This window comes from Pelobates fuscus, chromosome 3, assembly GCF_036172605.1.
Source record: "Pelobates fuscus isolate aPelFus1 chromosome 3, aPelFus1.pri, whole genome shotgun sequence".
Lineage (NCBI taxonomy): Eukaryota > Metazoa > Chordata > Amphibia > Anura > Pelobatidae > Pelobates > Pelobates fuscus.
Window position 1 is genome coordinate 40399926 of NC_086319.1, and position 19521 is coordinate 40419446.

Consider the following 19521-nt stretch of genomic DNA (forward strand, 5'->3'; position numbering starts at 1 on the left):
TCATTGGTGTAGAGGTTTATGCAAAGGATCATTTGACAGGAGGGGGAGCGCCCATATTTAAACATATTTTCATTACAATCTATACATTCTGCTAACATTTCTGATAAAAATGTATGTGGTTTCAATTAACGCTAGGTTATATGTGACATGACTTAATTTTATAAAAACACACTCTCTCAAGTTTTTTTTTTCAAAAAATGGTCTATTATAAAAATACACATTTTATTACATAGACATTATAATTCCAGTTATAGACATTATACGTCCAGTTACTCAGCATCAATGATAAACTAATGCTTAATGATACAGTATATTAAAAAAAATATCTTGCTTATTCTAATATCCTTCGATAAAAAGTCTACTTAATCAGAAAAGTCAACTGTACACCCAAGCTGAGATATGAAGCATTTTGCTCGACAGTTGTACGATCAAATAATTTCTCTATTTATCTCATGGAGTTTTGTTTGTAAATATAGGACGTATATTTGTTTCTTACGTTCCTATGAAAACATTAGTTGCAGGAATTTCTCACTGTGGGGCACACCCATCGTACAATGTTACTCCATGAATGAACTTGTTGATACGATCTGCTGATTCATGAAGCAGCTTTGTAACACAGTAAAACTCTACAGAACGAATAATAACAATAACAAATAATAAAAAATGCTAGAATGCTTCTGAATTGATTTTTTTAACCATCTCCTAAGACGCGCGACACTTTACAGCTGAACAGGTTCTGACCTGCACACTCTACCTACGTAACACATTCTGGTAGATTTGTACATCGAGATAAGGTATATAGGTAGTAGAATTTCAATTCTGCCTATGGCATCATTAAAATGCCCTCCCACTAGAAGAGTGAATCAAAGTAATATTCAGATTAGCAGGTGGTTTAAAAGCTATAGAATAAAAAAGGTGCAAAAACAGGCACTAATAAGAAGATATACAGTTTTTTTCGAGACTGTACGATGACCATTTTCATCGTGATCAATTAGTATCATTTCTCTACTAGTATACAATTCAGTGCTGCAATATAAACTAAAGACGTATATTAAAATGCAATATGTTTGGTTTTGTTACAGAAACCCTTCAAAATAAGGACTTACAGAAACTTGCAGTGAATCCTGCCTAAGAAACAGGTCACAGAGGTATGGACACCTTCCGTTAAGAGATAAAAAAAAAAAAAAAATAGAATGTTCTCGCTTGGTTTGTAGCCAAGTATATCCAAAGGATGATTACTCAATTTTAAAATATCTAGTAAAACAAACATTTCTTTTTCTTCAAATGTTTCAAAAATATAAATAAACTAGCAGTAAAAAAAAAATGTATTCCACATGTTGGTACCAGCAACAGTCTCTGGATTGTTTGAAAGTCTTTGTGAGATCATTTGTCACTTGTCTACACTGTTATCAATCCACGATTCATTGAAAATCTTCTCCAATTGTAGAATTGGTTAATGGTGTTTTGAAGACGGGGGATTGTGGATCCAGTCAGATATGATAAGGGACATGCTTCCGATCATAAATATGATTCCGACAATCAGGAAAATTAAGGCCTGAAACACAGAAAATACAATTAAATGAAGACCTATTCTCAATTCTGAAATACTTTGATATGCGGCGATACAAAATGATTCCTTCTGTCCTGCATTTCGTTAACATTTACTATTTCCACGACTTTTTCTCGTGTGTTCTATTACAGTTTATTGTGCATTCTCTTATTTACATAATAGGCGTCATAACAAATATACATCGAATAACTATGTTTTGCATGCTTTTATGCTGCTGTATCTTCTTTGCCTTGGGAAAACCATAATAAATGTATTAACACTTATCTATTTATAACCAAGAAAGGAACTGCGACCTCTGCTGTCAACTAGTACATACAGCAAGGATGTGACTCATTTAATGTACTCAAGTGCAATGCGTAATGCATTCAAATATTCATTCCTGTCCCAACGAAAATATTGAGTCACGTATTAACTTGTCGAATCTTGTGTCACACACCCAAAGAAAGCACACATGTGACTGGTCTAATTTGAAGAACTTTGTTTTAAAACAATTGGCCATTTATAATGTTATACAAAAACATTGCTGATTACATGCAACCAACCCCCCCCCCCCCCCCCCCACCTAAAAAACAACCCCCTAAAAAACATGTAATTATCTATTAGTTGCAGGGCTAGGTATTGCATTTGAGTATGATACATTCATTTTGGTGGGGGAAAAAACTGTGATTTGACAAAACATATGCAAACAAGTAGCATTTGAACATGTATTAAATTACACTATACATGTTGCATCTGCATTTTTATTGAATATTTTTACTAACAGTTATTTACTGAAGTGAGAATTCATAGTGAATTTAAAATTTAAGGCCAGAATATTCAGGCTAAAAGCACAGCAGACTCTTTTTGTTCCAGATCGTGTATTTTGACTTTCAATTTGGACTTCACTTTGAATTCTCACAGTAAATTGCTCTGTATATGTCAACTGTTAATAATGCCAAATAAAATGTTCTCACGTATAATAATATTTTACTTGGATACATATTTTACATTTTTGAAAGTGGTTAATGTAAATAAAGAATAATCATTTATTTATCCATTAAGTGTAGTTATATGGCTAGCAGCGTACATGGCCTGTATATTGATTTACATTTGTAGCTATAATATGAGCTATGACTCACTACAAAAAAAAAAAAGCCAAACATTTCTTTAAATGCCACTGCATATATTGTTTGTTTATTGAAGGGAAGAGATTATGATGCTGTATTTTATCCAGCATAGACAATCGCTTGTCATGAAGTTATGGGCTCGAATAAACCATTAATGTTTGCCGATCACTAAATATAGGTCACTAACTCACAGTTATCCATGAACAGATTTCTACATACAGGATTCACCAATGAACTAACCCAAATCATTTTTACTGGCTACCAGGCATTGAGAGTAAATTATAAAGCCCTAGGTGTACGTTTATATGACTGGGTCAAAATGTTTAGAAAGAGCAAAGCTCCCTCTTCTGATCAGAATAAGGTACTGCATATTTAATGCTCACTAAATGTGTACACCGTGAAGGCAGATAACATTTCATGGATAGACAGCTGCATTAAACAAATATATGCATCAAAAGAGGTTCCTCAGTCATCTCAACAAACGTATCATCAGATACACTTGTGTGGGCAGACTATTATGCTTTTCTGCCTATCTGTTATCCTTCCAGTCTGCCTGTCTGCTTTTCTGTCTACAAGCCTTCCGGACTCCTTCTCCGTCTGTATTCTTGCCTGTCTGCCCATTCTGTCTGTCTGTGTGTCTCTCTCTCTCTCTCTCTCTCTCTCTCTCTCTCTCAACCTTTCTATCACAATATACATTTGGAGGAAATGTAATCTAGTAATCTGGACCCAGTCCTGAATTTGCCTTAGTATCCGTATGTGTAGAAATTGTAATTTGCCTTTTGATAAATAAGTAAGCTAGGGGTTTCTCATTTGGATAATAATGTTTCCTAAATCCAGAATCGGCATGCCGTGTACCCATTACATTAATATGAGTTAGGAACTTTAAGAAATTAATCAAATACAAGACAGGACTTAGTCATATATACTTTTTATGATTTGTTAGACTATTTTGACCATTTTGAGTATTTCCTTAACCATCTACAACAGATACATAAACGTACCCCAATTTTCTGCGGTGAACGTAATGGTTCTTTTTTCACTATTCGTAAATAAAACGCTGCTGGAAGAATAAAGATAAGCAGCGTTGCAGCCGACGCACCTTTAGAAAAGAAGATATAAGACATGTTTAAAAACAAGATTTCATAAATGAAGTAACTATATGGACTCCCATTTTATTTCATGCCTAACTAAAGGCAGTGCAGAGCGACACTACATTGTAAACATTACAATATTCAGATAAAACTCTTTCACTGGTCTAATAACTGCTATTTGCATTCATTACCAATTAATACTACTTCCAACATTTCTACACAAAATCTGTTACGATGTGCAGAGTTGACAAGAGTTATAAAACATTGGATATATAAATGAAATACACTTTGCAATCAATCCACTTTAAAAGCTCATTAAAGGAACACTATAGTCACCTAAATTACTTTAGCTAAATAAAGCAGTTTTAGTGTATAGATCATTCCCCTGCAATTTCACTGCTCAATTCACTGTCATTTAGGAGTTAAATCACTTTCTGTTTATGCAGCCCTAGCCACACCTCCCCTGGCTATGATTGACAGAGCCTGCATGAAAAAAAAAAATGGTTTCACTTTCAAACAGATGTAATTTACCTTAAATAATTGTATCTCAATCTCTAAATTGAACTTTAATCACATACAGGAGGCTCTTGCAGGGTCTAGCAAGCTATTAACATAGCAGGGGATAAGAAAATCTTAATTAAACAGAAGCCTAAATAGGGCTCTCTTTACAGGAAGTGTTTATGGAAGGCTGTGCAAGTCACATGCAGGGAGGTGTGACTAGGGTTCATAAACAAAGGGATTTAACTCCTAAATGGCAGAGGATTGAGCAGTGAGGCTTCAGGGGCATGTTCTATACACCAAAACTGCTTCATTAAGCTAAAGTTGTTCAGGTGACTATAGTGTCCCTTTAATATACTGATCTATTTAAAAATACATTTCTGAACCCAACAGTCGTAATGGATGAGTTAAACAAGCAGCAAAGTTTCAATGGGGAAAAGTGTTACAAAGTTAAAGCTTTTTTGTACAAATTACATGCTGTGACTTGCTTAAATAGTTCATTTGCATTAAATGCATTGGCACCAGAACTATTTTCCCAGAGAGGTTTTGACACTTAGTGAACTAATTTACCCTAAAAGACCATCTTTGTTATTTTATCATGAAATTCATAATAAGGGTAAAGAAATGTCACTTTATGCATATTATTTTTTCCACAGTCAAGGCTATAAATATTTTTAATTCACTTCCAATTTAAGTTGTTTAGTTGAATTCAACAAATGGGTTTAATAAGTGCTCGAGGCCCTTATCCTCAGTTGAGATATAAAGTGTTCATTGTACTTTATATAATGCTATCTGTACATTGTGTGCATTGTTCCTTTGTTTCTTTTGTATTTACATATGTGAAATTAGATTGTGATTACACTAGTATTGCCAAGTGTAAAATAATTATTATCTTTGTATGTCTAAAGTTGAGCATTTGGCTAAATAAAGATTTTTTTTTTTTTTTTTTAAAGAAATGCTTGGGGCACCATTGTAAACAAAATCAAGCCATATAGTAGCAAAACAAGCACAACTTAGATCAACATTTTCTTAATCATGTACAAACATAGAAACTTAGAATGTGACGGCAGGTAAGAACCATTCGGCTTATTTAGTCTGCCCAAAAATCATAAATATTTTCGTTAGTTCCTTGGCATTATCTTAGGATCTTTAAGATAACCTTATGCCTATCCCACGCATGCTTAAACTCCCTCACTGTGTTAACCTCTACCACTTCAGCTGGAAGGCTATTCCATGCATCCACAACCCTCTCAGTAAAGTAATACTGATATTATTTTTAAACATTTGCCCCTCTAATTTTGTCCTCTTGTTGTGGTTGTTTCTCTTCTTTTAAATCCTTTACCGTGTTGATTCCCTTTATGTATTTAAATGTTTCTATCATATCCCCCCTGTCTCGTCTTTCCTCCAAGCTATACATGTTAAGATCCTTTAACCTTTCCTTGTAAGTTTTATCCTGTAATCCATGAACCAGTTTAGTAGCCCTTCTCTGAACTCTCTCCAAAGTATCAATATCCTTCTGGAGATATGGTCTCCAGTACTGCGTACAATACTCGAGGTGAGGTCTCACCAGTGTTCTGTACAATGGCATATGCACTTCCCTCTTTCTACTGCTAATACCTCTCCCTATACAACCAAGCATTCTGCTAGCATTTCCTGCTGCTCTATTACATTGTCTGAAACTATTACCCCTAAGTCCCTTTCCTTTGTTAAACATAACAAATTAGGGAAAAATTCCAGTCTTATTCTTTAGACTAATTAAAGACTATGTCCTCTTGTTTTGGTAGTTTCTCATCTTTTAAATACACTCTCCTCCTTTACGGTGTAGATTCCCTTTACCATGAGTTACGGAGTTTTCAAATCAAGTACCTCTAATATCAGTTCTGATATTAAACATGTATAAAAGTCTTATTTGGAACCTTTAGAAGTACCTCATGGAGGTGTGTGTTCCCAACTCAGTACTCAATACATAACAACATACCACGGTTTGTCAGTATTCCCATTGTAACAGAATTGGTGAGTACCTTAATGCTGGACTGTTACACTTTGTTAGACAATATGGGTACTATGGCATTATTGAACCCAATGGACTTCGTGCACTTTTAGCCAATTTTACTTTTTAGCATGTATTAACAAGCCCCATAAGAGAGCAAGACTTTTGTGGTGGTTACATGTCCCAACACTGGTTGCCATATAGGATGACACATTTGAGAATAATTGCAATTGTTTACAGTCTCTAGGAGGGGTTTTACACTCTTTCATAAGTGAACACAATGGAGTAAGAAAGTGTTATGTAATCATTTTAGCTCCGCATATAATTTCACATTTAAGAACCCAAGGACACTGTCTTAAATTAATTTAGCAATATTGACTTCTAAATGTAAAATATGTGTTCACGGCATGTTCTCTTACCAATAAATCCAAAGATATCTTTAATCGTTGGTACAAATATTACAAGAGTGTTATTAAGAGCAAGGAGTACAAATGCTATTAAGAAATGTCTAAGCATGTTGAATGGTCTTCCGGGAAACAACATTGTAGTGACTGAAGTACGAATCTGTAATGAAAACAAAAATAAACAGACATGAAAAAGCTTTTTCAAGACTGCATCGTGATTTTTTTTGTTTCAACAGATATAACAATTTCTATACCAATGTCTTTTGCCGGACACATTATCTTTAAGAATAAACGTTTCTTCAAATACTAAATAGGAGCAGAAAACTCAAATAATTGATCTCACTTCAACCTTCATTTTAATATTTTTGGATGAGCTTTACAAATTGATATTTGTGATATGTAGATTTTTTTATATATATGATGACATTTTTTACATTTTAATATTTAGAAAAAAATCATTTGAAAACCTTATCCGAAAATATAACATTAAACAAGCTTATCCAGAATGGATTTATTAATTTGAATACAATAGTTACAAACCCATATATGAAACCATTTTAGTACTCTGGTCTCAATGTAATTTGCTTCTCAAAAAATCAACATTAAAGTATATAGTGATCTTTGTAAATAAATCATTTGGCAATAATATTAACCCCTTAAGGACACATGACATGTGTGACATGTCATGATTCCCTTTTATTCCAGAAGTTTGGTCCTTAAGGGGTTAATTGAGGGCTTTATTTAGCAGTCTATTTGGACACAATATACATACACACTCATCCCTGAATGGCCTTTATAAACCTTTAGCTCTAATCCTGGAACTTGAAACATAGGTACTCTATGTAGGGTACTTAGATGGGGCAAATAGTATGTTCCAGATTCTTAAGACGCAACTAAGAACTTTTTGAGATGTCTCATCCAATCCTCTGTCCCTTGCTGTTATATATGAAGCTACAAGGATGTATGTTCAATAAGTCAACATTTAAGTAAATGGAGTCTACTTGCATGGCCAACCATTACACGCGTGCCTTTCAAAGCTTACGACTGTAAACTTCCTGTTAGCAGACATGCTAGGTCTCAGCTCTTTCCGTCAGATATGAGTTAGCACGACAGTTTAGTTGTACGGCATTTTTTACACATTCAGATAATTATTATTGTTTGATATTTGATCAGATGCATGGCTGCCATGAATGTACCTTGATTGTCCCTTTAAATATTATTTCCATAAATTCTGTAATTGTCAGACTGCAATATTGCAATATGCAATAAGCAATATTACAGCAACAAACCTGTGTCCCAAGTAACCAAATTACTTTTTATGCAGGTTTATGCATTCCTCAATCCTTGTATTGCGACGGTTAAAAAGAAACTAACCATAAATCCATGTGTATTTTAAATATATAGGAGGACAAATATTATATGGGATACTTGCTAAGAGCTGAAAAGGTTTTCTGTACAGCCTTAACTTTTAGCCAGAGCACAGACAAGGGAGGTTTAATCAGAATTTGTTATTCTCCATTGCTTTCCTGCTCAGCAAACAATGTTATCAACGCTCCCACTGTTTAGTAAAAGCCTTTTAAATGCCCTCTGCAAGGCCACACACACTACAGTAGCTTACTTTGGTCATTATCGCACAATTATTTTGGTGCTGATGTCATAAATGACAGGCTTTCTGTGAATGGGCAGGGCGATTGGAACAGGATGTTCAGAGCTAAATTTAAAGATCGTTTGCAAGCAGCCCTTCCTTGGCTCGAGAGAAAGTGTGTGAAAGTTCAAAGGCATTTAGTAGGTTGGGTTAAATTCCGTATATGATACGGGTGCAGCCAAGACACACTGTAAATCACTTGCCTGCAGTTACTGTGAATTGTAAACTTTTATTATTATTATTATTGATATTTATATACTTATTCTACAGCGCTTTACAATATTATGGAAGGGGGAAATTTAACATTAAGAGGGACAATTAACTGGAATACTTTCTAATAATTTAACCCCTTAAGGACGCAAGACGGTTCAGGACCGTCATCGTCATTTTTCCCTTGCCGACCGACGACGGTCCTGAACCGTCCTAAATTTAAAATGTACTTACCCGATCGCCGTCGTTCCCCCGGCGGCGATCGGCGTTGCTCCCGTTGTGGGGAGACTGCCTGCAGCCCAGACAGTCTCCCCATGGCGGTTTAGGACCCCTGTGGCCATGTGATCGCCCAACAGGGCGACCACATGGTCACAATAGGTGTCCTAGTCTCTGCCTGCAGGGGGACTGTCTGTGCTGACAGGCAGTCTCCCTGCAACTGTAAAATCATAAAAAAAATTTAAAGTGAAAGTTAATAAAAAAAATTATTATTATATATGTGTATATATATATATGATATATAGACATATATTATACCTATATAATATATATCTATATATCATATATATAATGTCATGCTAAGTGTATTTTTATATTAATATGTACATATATTAATATAAAAATACACTTATAATTAATTTACACACGTATATATATAATATATATAATAACTATATATATATTGTATATATATATTATTATAAAATACGAATAATAAATAATTTTAATTAAATTAAAAAAATTAAAAATAATAATAAAAATTTAAAAAAAATTATATATCTATACGAAATGTTATTCTAACTGTATTTTGATATTAATATATATATATATTTATATCAAAATACACTTAGAATGAAATTGTATATATATCTATGTATATATAAATAAATAAAAAGAATACGAACTATTCATATGTCCATATACAAAATGACATAAATAATTATATAAATATACACGTAGACTTCAAATATATAAATATGCACATATATTTAAATTCTACGTGCGTATTTATGTAATATTTTTACATAATTAAGTTATTTTATTGATTGCAATTTAAGGGACCTGCCTGCCAACCCAGGCCGAAAGTCTAGAGAATTTAATTTGCTAGCACTGTATTTTACCCTGTAACGTTCTACGACACCCTAAAACCTGTACATGGGGGGTACTGTTTTACTCGGGAGACTTTGCTGAACACAAATATTAGTGATTCAAAACAGTAAAACATATCACAGCGATGATATTGTCAGTGAAAGTGACTTTTTTTGCATTTTTCACACATAAACAGCACGTTTACTGATGATATAATTGTTGTGATACATTTTCCAGTTTTGAAACACTAATATTTGTGTTCAGCAAAGTCTCCTGAGTATAACAGTACCCCCCATGTACAGGTTTTATAGCGTTTTTGAAAGTTACAGGGTCAAATATTTTTACATTGAAAATGGCCAGGTTGGTTACGTTGCCTTTGAGAGCGTATGGTAGCCCAGGAATGAGAATTACCCCCATGATGGCATACCATTTGCGAAAGAAGACAACCCAAGGTATTGCAAATGGGGTATGTCCAGTCTTTTTTAGTAACCACTTGGTCACAAACACTGGCCAAAATTAGCGTTCAATTTAGTTTTTTTACTTTTTTCACACACAAACAAATATGAACGCTAACTTTGGCCAGTGTTTGCGACTAAGTGGCTACTAAAAAAGTCTGGACATACCCCATATTGAATACCCTGGGTTGTCTACTTTAAAAAAAATATGTACATGTGGGGTGTTATTCAGCGATTTATGACAGAGAATAGCGTTACAATGTCACTATTGATACATTTTAAAAATATATGTTTTGAAACCGCAATATCCTACTTGTACTTATAGCCCTATAACATGCAAAAAAATAGCAAAAAGCATGTAAACACTGGGTATTTTTAAACTCAGGACAAAATTTTGAATCTATTTAGCAGTTTTTTTCATTCGCTTTTGTAGATGAATAAAAGATTTTTCACATAAAAGTCAAAAAACATGTATTTTTTTCAATTTTTCATCATATTTTTTCATTTTTTAAAAATTAAATTACATGAGATTATATAAATAATGGTATGTAAAGAAAGCCCCTTTTGTCCTGAAAAAAACAATATATAATTTGTATAGGAACAGTAAATGAGAGAGCGGAAAATTACAGCTAAACACAAACACCACAAAAGTGTAAAAAGAGGCCTGGTCGCAAATGTACAACATCGCAAAAAAAGTCCAGTCCTTAAGGGGTTAAACAAGTGTTTCCACACAGGCAGGCAGAATTCTGTAAAACACTCTTGCACATGATCACAGAGTTCCAGAATACCTCTACTGATCTCAGTATATTATAGACGTACTTGGTTCAATAGAGTGCGCATGCAGTGATTTTTTTTTAAATGGTGAACATGTTCTAAATGTTCAGTTATAAAAAGACCTTTATTTGTGTTAATCATACAAACTAATTATTGAGTATATTTTTTGAAATTATTAGCTGAGCTGTACTTTACATACGCACATAGATTAGAGAATTCAAGCCAAATTCAAACTAAAGTGCAGGTAGCAGGCCTCGATGCTTTTCAATTTTGGTGGGACAGTTGTGATTTTCAGGTCCTGTCTCACTGTCCCGACTTGTCCTGTTTTTGAGGATACTGGGGAACTGTCCCCAACATGCAAAATTCTCTACAGAATTAAATTCAAGATAAATTAAGCTGGGTAATTCTTTATCAAATCAGCTATTTTGGCTTTGATTTTGCAATTTGCTTTCCAATTTACCCCCATTAATCGTTAAGGACAGGGGTAGGCAACCTTAGACACTCCAGATGTTATGGACTCCATTTGCACTAAGCAATAATATTGCTGTAAAACATTATGTAAGATTTTGTCCACAATATCTGGAGTGCCGAAGCTTGTCTATCCGTGGTTTAGGGGATAAACCCCTATACCTTGGCATTGGGTTGCCACTGGGTACTACTCTGTTTGTACCTCTATACTATCTGTATGCTAAAGCATGTAGGCCTCAATTGAATAATTTAGGCCAAGCTCTTCAAATAATTCAAATGTATTAGAAAAACGTTTTAAATGATTTATCTACAGACGTCACTATTAAAGTCGATGAGAATTTTTGTAGATAAATAATTTGAAACGTTTATCTAACAGATTTGAGAAAGTTGATAAAAAAAATCTTAAATCAAGGCCATGGATTGCAGTTTTCATTTGTTTTCTCTGGTTGACCACCCTAGAACAGTAGGGATTTTTTGCTAATCAGAGACGGTGCAACTTGGACCTGGGAGTATAAAAAAAATGATGATAAAATTATTTTTTTTTTTTTTCTACAAATGTTCCTTGTAAAACAACAGAAATATTAATGTCCTTCTTCTAGGAATGTCCCCTTTTATTTGTGTTGTGTTCATGTTTATCAAAGACTGTTCATTCAGTAGTGTAATGTAACGTGTTGATTTTGTGTTTTTTATGGTCTTGATTTAAAAAGCTTTCCAAGAAATGTATTATTTCTGGATAAACTTTTAAAATGATTTAATATGAAAAATATTTACATTTTGTTTAAATAATATATTTTTTTTTCATGAATTGATATAGTTTTATACATGGTATATCGTTATATATGGTATATTATTTATATATTTTATATATGGTATATGTTTTGATATTGCGTTAGGTTTAAAAAATAGTTTCAAAAGTTTTTCCAAAAATATAAAAATCATTTGGAAAGCTTAAAGGGACACTCCAGGCACCCAGACCACTTATGCCCATTGGAGTGGTGTGCAGCGCCAGGAAAATGAATATGTTTTCCTGGCACTGGACAGTCCCTTTAAGCAACAACATGGAATTGAGGCCTATATGAGTAACAGTCCTAAGGCACATTACTAACAGCTATACTGAAGCAGCTTTCTTTAAAAAAAAAAATCTCTCCTTTAAGTCACTGCCTAGTGCCATCTACTGGTAAATAACTCTTTAGTTTGGTGAGTTTATCAGGAAGAATAATAGGTGTTCTATTATGCTCTCTTTAGTCACAGTAATTTTTCAGTACGGCAACCTCTTTTTACCCCTATCTTTTTTAATCCTTCATTAAGTCTCTCTGATATCTTCAGTCAAATAATATTTTTCTCTCCACCGGACTGAGAATTGTAGAATACCGTCAAGGGGAATTATTTATTTATTTTTACAATATTTTACCAGGAAAGATACATTGAGATTTCTCTCGTTTTCCATTGCAATATTTAGAAGAAAAAAAAAGCCAAATTAGAAAAAAAAATCTCCAAATCTTTTTTTCTCTATTTTGCCTAAACTTTCATTTTGTTTTTACTTCTCCGCAATCTCTAGTTTTACACCAAAGTCTTTATCACCAGGACCACCTGATAGCTACTGGTTTCAGACCATCAGGTTCTAAGAAACCCAAAATAGGAAATACCCAGGTGACCACAGGTTTTCTGGGTCGTATAGCAGTAGAGAGAAAAAGATATGCATCACCAACTGTGGCCCACCAGGGACTAAGACCACCATTCACACATAACTCATTCAAAAATCATTGGGGTTAAGGTGTCCCCAGATTATTCTGCCCAGGGCCATGCGAATGCAAAGGGTGGCCACGTTTACAATTGAATAAAATGCTTTATGCAAATCTTACATTAGTCTCAGAATATCTGAGCAGAAAACATTTTAGTATTAAATGTCGATACCATTAGGACAAGTTCATCGCTAATGCACTGCCTTATCTATAAGGGGAATTTATAGCTAAAACAGGCAGATCATAAATTATTATCCCGAATGAAATGTCATGTGCTGGTTAAGCACATGTAAATTGAGTTAATAACTGCAGATTAAAGTGCTTGACCACCTGTTTCCTGTTTGGCTTTGTGGTGCCTTTTTGTTTTGTGATCTAGATCTTTCCAATGACTAATTCAAACAGAAATGAAATCCATAAAAAACTGTGCAAATCATTTACGATGGCACATTAAGGGTTAATAAATAATATTTGATGCAATTTAAAGTGCCAAATCCTCTTATTTTCTGATGTTTACAGACTCTCATTGCTCAGCATGAGCACGCAAAACTGGTAAATACTTGAACTTGTAATGAGGATGTTAACTTTAATTCTAATACATTTTAATGTCTTAAGGTGCTGGAGTGGACAAGTGACTATTGAGAAAGCAGACGAGAAACGTACCACCTCCAAAACATACAAGACACATGGGTGGCATGGCTGTAACATTGTTATCTGTAAGATTCTGTAATTGGTCCCATCATAATAATCGGCACCAGGGCTAATACTATCTTAATTCTGCGCTGGTTATGAACTGCTATACTATAGAACAGGGGTGCTCAAAAGGTAGATCTGCAGATGATTTAAAACTACAACTACCATGATGCTTTGCGTGCCTTTAGAATGCTTTAGAATGACAAACATCATGGAAGTTGTAGTTAGACAACATCTGGGGATCCACCTTTTGAGCACCCCTGCTATAGTATAAAATTACTCCTCTGGGAGGTGAAATGGGTATGACTGTTTTTTCACTTGCTTGCCGATAAATAGCATTGAAAGAACCCAAAACAACCAGTGGCTAGCTTAGAAACTGCCCATGAAACCTAGAAGCCACCATTTGTATACAATTTACATACATAAAGAGCAAGAGAAGAGAGAAAATAATTTGACAAATATTTAGCCACGGAGAGCTCTTCCTTCACAATGGAATTTTGACATAATGATAGAAAGTTATGGGAATGGCTAGAAGCTACTAGAAGAGGTTCAGCAAGCGTGTTTATAAATTCATCCAGAATGACAGGTAGAACATGTTCTATTAGTGAAGTTTGGTTAAAACACGAACTACAGTGGATTCTATTTCTCCTTGAGGGCAAAACTGCTATTTTAAAAGAACATTTTTCTTTACCGCCATTATATATTTGCTTGCTATGCAGCAAAAAACATAAAATAAAAAAAGTTAATTGAAACAAAAAAAAATACATTTCAATTTGGCAAAGGGTTTGTTTGAAACAGGAGACCTCTGTATTCAAGTGTGATTGTGCATACTGTGTGATTGTAACGTGAAAAATATGAGCGACAACAGATTTATATTTATAGACTATGAAAGGTAATACTGCCGTAATAAGCCACCAGCTGCCCCAAGACTTCATGGCAATAGTTCCTTTTAAAAAGCTGTCTGTTCAAAACCTGGTTATCGTAAATGTAAATTAGAATGGAGATTTAAAAAGGATTCTAACGGTTTTAACGCAAACTGTAACTAACATTTTTTTTATTTTACAGTTGTACATGATGCAATCTACATATAATTATTTATCTGCTTGGAAACCTAATGTTTTTTTTTTGAAGCCTAAAATACATAGCTTGTACAAAGAATATTGTCTGAACAGTAAAGATTAATGTTTAGGGCTGCCTTAAAAATGTCATCAAGTACACCTATAGAGAAAGACAATGTTTTTAATTTGAGAGATCAAATAGAATGCTTTGACTTTATAATTCTGTGGAATAATCTGTAAGGTTGCATAATTTTTGTTAGTGTAGTTGTGGCAGTAGTAAATTATGTGTAAGCAATCTGCTGCTGTGTTTGGGAATGCAGATTCCCAAAATGCCAGCACAACATACAAAATGTCATAAAAATAAGCACAGTGATTGTGTAAATGTCACACTGACATTTTAGATTGTAAACAGTAATTTAATGCAAGATCTCTCTCTCCCAATCCTTCCTCTCCCTGAACTTTTACCTCCTCTCCAAGTGCTGTTACATAAATCTATTGAACTTAGCAACACTGTCCTGGGGCGTTGGGATCCTGGCCTTACTCTGTACTTTGCTAAGAGAAACAAGGCACCAAAACGTATATTTTAGGTAGTGACAGTTGCATAAGTAGAGTGGGCTCTTTGGAGAAGGGGTAGTTTAAAAACAAACAAAAAAAAAAAACAACAACCTAAAAACAAAAGATAAATACATTAAATATATTGATTTAATTGCAAAGGAGTTAAAATCTGGAAATAACAACAGTAAGCAGAAGTGAGGTAGGTACTAATAGGATGCACCAACCCTGCTGTCCACAATATAGTTATCTCATGTGCATGTTTCAGTAGAACAGGCCCACTAGTAAACTATATTGTAAAAAGTAATTAACATGTGAACATGGGTTACCTATCTCACGGACACGATCTACTAAATTGTGCCCGCAACATAGTACAATGTTTTCACAATGTTAAAAATATTTTCTCTGTCATTATTGGGGTTCCATAAACTTATGATGTACATTCACTAAACAATCCATTGTAATCAACAAAAGAAAGAAATTTGAAAGCGGCTTAGTTGAAAAAAAACATTATATTTCAACATGTCTATTTTAATTCAAGTTTTGCAAATCTGCCTATCAAATCTTTACAATTCAATTTTTAGAGTAACATTCTTGTAGCCTTGAATCTCTAACTGTAAAATTCTGTGGAATTGTCGACTGAAAATGAGATTTCAAACTCAAACCAGCTTTTATAAAGTTTAAAATACCTTTTTTTTTTGTTCAGGACCTTCAGCTGGGACACAGCAGGACTCTGATGAAGTGAAGCATGAAACGCGTTAGCACTGTCTGTGCTACTTTTCCTGCTGTGTCCCAAACTAACATCCTGAACAAGAAATAAAGTTATTTAAAACTTTATGAAATATTCTTTTTTTTTTTAGGTTTATTCATATTGAATATTGATGCAAGAACAGAACCTGTGACAAACTCACAGTTGAAGTGCTTTGCTCGAGCGTTGCAATTTTAACATGAACTGACCTCTAGCAGATATAAAAGTTTTTGATTTGTGTAACAAGGCAGTATGATAATGTTTGGAATCTTAATGATCACTGGTGAATATTTACATTTTTACACATATTCAATTTATCTTACTTACGGGGAATAAAACAATGGGTACTGTCAAAGTCACAGCAACCAGAACTGCTACGCGAACACACAGGAGAAGAGTGTCAAATTTGTACACCTTAGTGTAGGTGTGAAGCAGCTCGTCTCCAACATCTCCTGCAATTAAAAGGCAAAATATGAACACCAATACATTCAATCATTTAATCACAATAAATCAGCTTAGATCAATTAGAACACATCTTGTTATGCTCCTATTAAAACGGACCATGCTGGGCTATATAAATAAAAAAAACAACAGGGGTGGTAATGGAAAGCGACTCTATCAGTATTTCATAAAGATACACTGTAACGGATCGCCTGGCACCCCGACTTGGTACCTCCGTTAATGGATGCTCCTAGTGCTTCCTGAGGACTCCAAGCACTCTGGCAGACACCACAATCACCGAACCGATGCAGCATATGAACCTTCTCAAGCATAGGAATGCTGTAGACCGTTGAATAGGAACCATACGAATAGGCTTGCACTCCTAGCAGTCAACTGGAACAGCATGCAATAAATCCTCCCCCCCAATAATGAGACGACACATCACTTTGAGGGTAAAACAGGAACTCTGGACTGGCTCATCCAGCCTGGCTTTTATTTCCAACTCACACATACAGGCCACACCCAGGGGGAGGCATAAAAGAACCAATGACATAGATGTTACCTCCCACACATCCCCTCCCCTTAGTGTGACACATAATCCCATTATTCATACAGTTAAAAATATACTTTTTACACAATATTTATAACTTCAAAACCATACATCACATTCACACAAAATTACATATCCACAATCAATCCATTCAGGGGAACAACATATTAAAAAATGGCATGGATCAGACCAGGGGTTCAAAAGTTACTAAAAGTATCTTTTAAAACCCCTAGCTTTCCAGGGCCTTCTCTGTGCTGGAGAAGTAATCCAATTATCTCCCAGCACAGAGACAGACTCCATTAAGTACATGGGGACACAAAGACAGTAAAACACTTTAAAATACATAAATTCACCTTTTACACATAACACACAGACATTTCACCTATCCCCAGATAGCTGGGATCTGCGCGCACAAAACTACCGAATAGCGCGCAGATCCTACTCACACAGTACAATTGCCATGGAGCTAAAGTCTTTCCCATAGTCTTTCATTATGAATAGGCTCCATGGTATAGCTATCTGGGGTATCACATTCCCATAAAGTCTGGTCCATAGTCCAAAGGCAAGAGGCGGGCAATCGGCCCCCTCCAAGGACACGTGGCGAGGTCGGTTTCGCCACAATCCCAAAAAGTCCCAATATGTCCATCGATGATTTTAAAAGGGCCAGTTGCAGCAATATAAAGTACAATATGCCCCAAATAACCCAGGGGCCATAGTCAGCAGGTAGGAGGCTAGCAAACAGGCTTCTCCAGGGCCCAGTGGCGAGGTTGGTTTCGCCACATACACTCTGTATGAAATACTGATCCTGACTGCGTTAGAACGTCCGTGAAATTCTTACTCGATCCTTTGATACCATAAGACATAGTAGGGACTATTTTGTGTTATGGTAAATTTAAGGCTGATAAAAGTTGACAAAAATTATGATTTCCAGATTCAGACATCGATAGTCTCGCAGGATCCTCCACAGAGCTCAGTGCACTGTGTACTATGGAGCATGCACTAGAGTATCGCACTGATGCGGCTCCCGGCAGATGGAGCCAGGAGGTAAAGAACATGCACAGAGCAAAGATGCTGGCAATTTTGAGGGACAGTTTCAGGTAAGTACAACTACCTGCCACTGCACCACATGGCCACCAGACCATCTCTGGAGATATCACATTCTGGGTCACTGCAAAATATGCAAAACCCCCCGAAAGTAACAGATGGACTTTAATGACACTTATTACATAGATTTTTGCTAGATTCATAATGATTTGGGATCATAAAGTGTCACTTTTTTAAGAGTGTTCGGTCTTTTGTTGCTTTATACATGTGTATATACATCTGTATGTACATATATTTGCGTATATACACAAACACATACATGCATATAGTTGTTTTAGTTGTTTTTACTATTTAACATTTGCAGATTCTCAATCATCAAGTAACATGATAAAGATCACGTTTATGAGAATACACCACATTTCAAAGCAGTCACCTGTTATTAAAAGTAATAAGCATTTACTTACCGTAAAATGTAAGATAGCCAAAAAGGGCAGCAAAGAGATACATTGCCAGCATGGCAGCTATTGAGACATTCGATACATTCTGCATCTTTCTCCGAGATCGGCTGTAAGGGTTATACGAACATGCATGTGTTAATGTGAAATTGTTTTCTATTACATTTTGAACAAATACATATAAAAATTGAAGTTTCGTTTCCTTAAAAAAAAAAAAACAAAGCCAAAAAAATGAAAAGGACTTACATAACTTTCTACGAATCAGGGAATTTATATCTAAATTCTAAATAGTTAAAGGGAAGACAGTATTCAATTTATTTTCTTTTATTAGCTTCTGTCCTACTCCACAATCTGCCTGGGATCCTAAGGCCATTGTTTTACGTATGTACGAGTCTTTCAAAAATTTCATTTCAAGGCTTTGACTAACTAAGAACATGCCTCCAGGTCTTTACTGAAAGCAAACCGCAAAAATAAATATTAGGCTACTATGCAACAGCTAGTCACATGACTTGTGATTTGATATGTATTATTAAAAATATGAAATAATTGATTCAATAGTTAACACCACTATTATATCATGCCAATAGTACAATATTCTAAGCTGCTAAGTTAATATGACTCTTTTTTATTAAAATTAAAAAATAATTAGTAATTTTATCCCCAGTCTCCCCAAAGTTTTTTGCATTTGGTACCTTCTCAGCTCACTGTAGATTGGCAAAACTTCCGGATGACACACAAACGCAAAGGCCAAAATTGGAATGGCATAGGCTGTCTAAAGGAAAGAGGAGATTATTATTATTATTATTATTATTATTATTATTATTATCGTTCTTAGACAATATTAATTAACAAATCACTATGTATACAAACTAATGAAGACATGATTACATGTATGAACACAACAAAATATAATCCTATAATACATTAAAAATGGAAGCATATTT

The 19521-nt window shown here is 34.7% G+C and overlaps 1 protein-coding gene across 4 annotated transcripts in view; it reads right to left on the reverse strand.

Moving 5' to 3' along the window:
• Positions 1-203: 203 nt before the first annotated feature.
• Positions 204-19521, reverse strand: part of SLC38A4 (solute carrier family 38 member 4) — a 91001-nt gene continuing 71683 nt past the window's right edge. For all 4 annotated transcript variants that reach the window (XM_063446955.1, XM_063446954.1, XM_063446956.1 and 1 more), the window contains 6 exons: positions 19270-19349; positions 18587-18687; positions 16415-16539; positions 6675-6819; positions 3678-3775; positions 204-1555 (listed from right to left, as the gene is read on the reverse strand). In XM_063446955.1, the coding sequence (XP_063303025.1) occupies positions 1454-1555; positions 3678-3775; positions 6675-6819; positions 16415-16539; positions 18587-18687; positions 19270-19349 (651 nt within the window). In that variant the 3' untranslated portion in view covers positions 204-1453. The remainder of the gene's footprint in view (positions 1556-3677; positions 3776-6674; positions 6820-16414; positions 16540-18586; positions 18688-19269; positions 19350-19521) is intronic.